The following is a 5,399-nucleotide window of genomic DNA, read 5'->3' on the forward strand; positions in this document are numbered from 1 at the left end:
CGTACGACGTAAAAGTACCCCCCCCCCCCCTCCCCCCCCTCCCTCTCTCTCTCTCTCTCTCTCTCTCTCTCATATATACTTACTTTTCCACCCTTTATTAGGAAGGTTCTGAGACCGGTTTTAATTTCCTTTTCCATGGGAGAAACCGCAGTCTAGGTGGGGAATCCTGTGGTTCCTACTAGTTTGCTTGTCACCAGGAAAGAAGAGATAGACATGATAGTTCCTCTGCAGGTTTCATCACCTGTTTGATGCTTTACCTTGGCATATCATCAGAAAATAGTTAACAAGCTAAAAAGGAGGAGATGACTATCTTAATCCCTCCTATCTGGATTCCAACCAAAGATATAAGTCCTATGATGACTTTAGGCCTTAATTTAGAATGAAATTGAACTCGAGATAAAAATTTGCAACTCATGATCAGAAAAATTACTTTTGTTTTTTACAAGGAAAAAGAATATCAATAAAAAGGAATAACGAAGGAACTCAACCTCTTTATTTTTCTTTTTTTCCGAAATTAACCCAGTTTGCTAATCCTTGTCTATTACTAGCCTTTTAGAGGATAATGTAAGTACTAATGAAAAAATTACTTTTGTTTTTACAAGGAAAGAGAATATCACATAAAAAGGAATAACGAAGGAACTCAACCTCTTTATTTTTCCTTTTTTCCGGAAATTCACTCAGTTTACTAATCCTTGTCTATTACTAGCCTTTTAGAGGATAATATAAGTACTAATGAAAAGAATATTTAAGATTATAATTTAACACTGTGAGGGAAAGACGGGGAGTAGTCTGCAGTTATTCTTAAATTATGTGTGTTTCATTTATCTCTAGAATTATCAGCAGGTTCATTATAATCACCAGACTAGTTGGAGCCAAATTTATGTTATCCATTTCTATTCTGTAGTTTATTTTCAAAACTCACATTGTATTTCAACTCAGAATATACGCTTATGGCTTCTAAAACCTAAATCCTTGTTTACACAAAATCTTGCAAGAAAATATAACCAGGCATTATCAGAATTGGAACTTGCAATGACACGTTAACCGTTTGTTCATCAGTTTGGGTCATTTCATTTTCATATGCTTTCTTTTGTCATGTAAAAGGGCTGCAATCCTCTTGAGTACAACTTCATAATCAAAATTTGTATTTACCTATCAACAGAAAAAAGAAAAAGAACAGAGTTGGCTCCCCAGATAAAGTTGTACATGTGTTCATAATCAACAAAACTTTCTTAAGATTTTGGACGCTGCTCTTAATTTTAGCAGCATCATTTTTACACGTAATGTTCATTTACTTTTTTGTTTTGTAGCATAAACACGGTATATTATATGGCTCCTTTTGCCACAATGATCTTGGCGGTACCAGCTTTACTACTGGAAGGCCCTGGAGTAGTGGCATGGTTGCAGACCGGTCCGCCACTTCTTTCATCCTTCTGCATTATTTTTGGCTCTGGTGTGTTGGCTTTTTGCCTCAATTTCTCTATCTTCTATGTCATTCACTCAACCACAGCAGTCACCTTTAATGTCGCTGGAAACCTTAAGGTACAAGCTATGCTCTTATTTTGTTTATTAATGCTTTTGGTTAGTTTCTTGTTTGAAAATTATTCATATATACATTTTCAGATTCATGCATAGTCAGAGCTAACAATTTCTTTTGCCCGTGCATTTGTGCTTTTAATAATTCTTTATCGGTTAAGCTCATTTGATTTGGCATGTTCAATTGCATTTTGGTGGTTTGGTGCATTAACATTGCTAAGAAACATGAATTTATAGATCTCATCATGACACATATGCATGTATACATGTGCCAAAATTATCTCAGGGACCAATATGAGCATATCTTGTAGGACGTTGCTTTTACTTGATCTCATCAACACTTAATAAGATGCTGACAAAGTAGAAATTTGATTCATTACTTCAACCTATGAAAGTGAAAATATAGATTGAACTTTTCAAATCAAGCTAATGTTGAGCTAGCCTTGATTGCATGTTAAATAAGACAATACAAACAAATATCTCATGAGTTGACCATTTCAAACACTGTCCACCTAAATTGTCTGCTTATGTTTTTGATGTCACTACGTTCCTTAGCTGAAGTCATGGTATCTAGATCTGTTATTGTCTTATATATAACGGTCTCCAGTTGATCGGAACTAAATGTACTGTTGTATTTATCAATGTTATTGTCTTTCAATGAAAAATTCTTGTGAATATCTTTGCAGGTTGCAGTTGCTGTAACTTGTTCATGGCTTATCTTCCGAAACCCAATCTCAATGATGAATGCCGTTGGATGTGCTATAACACTTATCGGATGTACATTCTATGGGTACGTGAGGCACATGCTCTCACAACAAACTCCAGGCACTCCTCGGACACCTCGGACCCCAAGAAAAAGTATGGAGTTTGTCCCTCTAGTAAACGAGAAGTTAGAGGATAAAGTTTAATGCCTGGTGTGCCTGAAACAGGAACTAGATAAAACTATGATATAGAAGAGAAGTATAAAGAAGAAACAAATCGTTCATTGTTGTCTAATTTACCGTTTAGGTATATCAAATTCTGAATCTCTTATTTAACTTATTTATTTACCTTCATCCCCTGCTCCGAATTGGCTAGATTTGGTTTTGTTTTTGCGTATAGAAGAGAAGCACAGAGAAATGATTCTTTCACTTTTGTCTAATGTACCAATTAGGTAATTCCGGTACCAAATCTTTTATTACCTCATTTATTATCTCCACTCCAAGTTGGCTAGTATTTGGGTTCATAGTTTGCCCACAACTTTTTGTTGTTTTTAGTTTTTGTAAAGCAAGTTCTTTTATTCAAGATATGCCATGGAAAAATAGTGAAAATCAGTTTGCAATCATTCTTTTCCTCTGCACGAGTCGGCCTGTTGCTGCTTGTTCCTAGTAGAGTTGAGATGGGTTAACTCTTGTCTCTCCAACAAATATTGGAACCCAACTTTTATGAGAAGGATTTTTATATTTTAAGGCATAGTGTCTGGTTACTCGAAAAAATTGAGCGTTAGATATACTTTTCCCTTCAGCCTAAAAGATCAATTTAACCATCTCTGTATTTTGTGTCGAGTAATTCTATAACTAGACAAATATTCAGCGCGGACAGAAGGGAAATATAGCTGATACAAGAAGTGCATTTCGCACAAATAACAAGTTTTCAGTTAGTATTTAGATATATATAAAATTACAGACCAGAAGAGAATTTTTTAGGGAATGCTACATGGGAAATACTACTGAAAGCTTTCTACACAAATTATTATCCATATTGTAGTGAGTGATATTAATTCCTAAACTAAACTGAATTGAGACTAGGCCAAGAGCCAGAAATTCTTCTGCCATCTAGTGCTGATAAGGTATCCTCCCATGCCTTTGCTTTGCTTCCTTACTCCTATTGTCAAGCAATCCAATGTGTTGATGCATTGTTTCACAAATTCTTCTTCACTGCTTGGCCCACACAGACTGTAATAGTAGAGTTGCAAAATTAAAGGAAAAATCCATCATGTTAAAAATGATATAACAAATGAAAAATTCCAAGCTCTATTTTCTCGAAATTTAGTGCTCTACAGACTTAATTTTGCTTCAAATATGTGTAAGGAAAATTATATACAGTACCAGGTAAGTAGAGTTGAGGGCTTTTTCTGACCCAAGACTAACACAGACACCTCCAGCTTCTTCACTTGGCTAATTACAGTTGCCATCTTTGGTCCTTGTATTACTAGTGCTTCCACTTCAACCTTTAAAAAAGAAGAAGAGAAATTGACAATAGGTCATAATACTAACAAAAGAATTATGTCAAGCTTGTTTAGTGTAACTAGGGAAAGAAAGAAAAAGAAAGCATAATAAAAGGAGGGAAATGCAAAAGCCAGTGGAAGAAATTATTAGTAGTGTGTTGTTTGTTTGGTTGAGAGTTGAGAGAAAGAAATAAAGGATCTGAAAACACTCTGAAAAGGAAAAGAAGAAACTGTCACTAGTAATGATTTCCCTCCTTTATTATTGTGTGTATTTGAAAGGAAAAGTAAGGACAGAAAAATGCATTGAACAGTGAGCACAAGAGAGAGAGCCAAAGAGGGGAAAATGGATAGAGAAATCTTCCCTCCTAACACAAAACAAACAAAGGGAAACTAAAGAAGGAAAAAGCCTTCATCTTTTCATAGAAAATAAAGATAATACTGCCTCCCCTCAAAATATATGCAAAATAAAAAGTAATAAGCAAATTGAAGTAATTTATTAGCACCAATCTTTGGTTTAGCCTGATATCAAGAGACATTGTAATTTAAAACTCACCCAACAAAACACCGACAATACGTTACATTATCTTTTGCAGAAAATTAGCACTTGAACACTGTTTGACAAACAAAACAGAACATGCAGAGAAACAAGTGCAATTTGAGCACATTAATGTTACCTAATCTTTTACTACTATTATTCACTAATTAAAACACTTTAGACCTATTTACAAAACAAAATATTGGTACTTAACAACACAACAAACCCAGTGTAATAGGTCTGGGAGGACAGTGCGTAAGCCGCCTTCCACTAACTTGAATATAGTCATCTAATAAGAGCCAAGAAAGGGGACTTACTTCAGGTTTACAAGCCTTACAAAGGGATCCAAGAGAGCTAGCAAGATGAGCAGCAGAAGAAGATGAATCAGCTGAAGAAGAGCCCTTATTACTATTAGAAGAATGTGGAACAATATGAAGTAGAGTTAGAATATCTCCTTTATTAGTAACATGTGTAAGTGCCCACATCATAGCATGTTTACTATGTGAACTCTGATCCACAACTACCATTACTCTCTTCCTCATTACTAAACCCCCACCACCATTATTTTGATAACCATTTCCTCCTCCTCCACACATATTGTTCAGCTCCTCCATTTGTTTCCAGTTATAACTCTGAAATCCACCATTTCCAGTCCCACCACCCCATCTTCTTGATGTTGATTTCCAGCCTTCTTTTCCACTTAGTTGCCTCAGAAATGAACTTGAACTCATTGTCATTTTCTTCCACTTTCACCACTTAAGGTTCATGTATTTTTCATTCAACACAAGAAAGTGCAGAGGTTTATGGGGAGAGAGGGTCTTTGGTGATGTAAAGCTATGGTTTTTAATGTTTATTTATTACTATTGGCTAGTTGGGGGGTTGGGGAGGTCACTCACGGGTATTACTCAGTGGCTAGTTATGGCAGTACACTAGTCTGTGTGGGTAAATATTAAAGAAAAGGATTTAATATATATGCTGACAGTTTTGATGATGAAATGGTGGATTCTTTTTTCGTACCCTTTTTTTTGCTTTTATGACCTGACCCCGAATCTTTTGTACAATTTCCTTAGGCCAAATTATTACTCGTACGCTCCATTTCATTTTATATATACTACTCCACTA

At 35.4% G+C, this 5,399-nt stretch overlaps 2 protein-coding genes across 2 annotated transcripts in view; one reads left to right on the top strand and one right to left on the bottom strand.

The window, feature by feature from the left end:
• LOC109214489 (UDP-galactose transporter 1) overlaps nt 1-2,734 on the top strand; it is an 11,037-nt gene extending 8,303 nt beyond the window's left edge. Inside the window, exons 4-5 of the mRNA XM_019378409.1 lie at nt 1,311-1,542; nt 2,223-2,734. Coding sequence (XP_019233954.1) covers nt 1,311-1,542; nt 2,223-2,444 — 454 coding nt within the window. The 3' untranslated portion in view covers nt 2,445-2,734. The remainder of the gene's footprint in view (nt 1-1,310; nt 1,543-2,222) is intronic.
• Nucleotides 2,735-3,116: 382 nt separating this feature from the next.
• On the bottom strand, nt 3,117-5,196 carry LOC109214490. Its single transcript, XM_019378410.1, has 3 exons — nt 4,595-5,196; nt 3,624-3,745; nt 3,117-3,470 (listed from the first exon to the last, which is right to left on the bottom strand). Exons 1-3 carry the CDS (start codon nt 5,012-5,014, stop codon nt 3,320-3,322), a joined length of 693 nt encoding a protein of 230 aa, XP_019233955.1. The 5' UTR covers nt 5,015-5,196; the 3' UTR covers nt 3,117-3,319.
• Between the last annotated feature and the right edge of the window lie 203 nt (nt 5,197-5,399).

This window comes from Nicotiana attenuata, unplaced genomic scaffold (genome assembly GCF_001879085.1).
Source record: "Nicotiana attenuata strain UT unplaced genomic scaffold, NIATTr2, whole genome shotgun sequence".
Lineage (NCBI taxonomy): Eukaryota > Viridiplantae > Streptophyta > Magnoliopsida > Solanales > Solanaceae > Nicotiana > Nicotiana attenuata.

Bases quoted from the DNA above. Each gene is read 5' to 3' on its own strand.
- LOC109214490 (XM_019378410.1), bottom strand. From the start codon at position 5,014: ATGACAATGAGTTCAAGTTCATTTCTGAGGCAACTAAGTGGAAAAGAA. The intron at 3,746-4,594 runs GTAAGTCCCCTT...TCTTTTTTAAAG, and splicing joins GTAAGGCTTGTAAACCTGAA to GTTGAAGTGGAAGCACTAGT. The intron at 3,471-3,623 runs GTACTGTATATA...CTACTATTACAG, and splicing joins CCCTCAACTCTACTTACCTG to TCTGTGTGGGCCAAGCAGTG.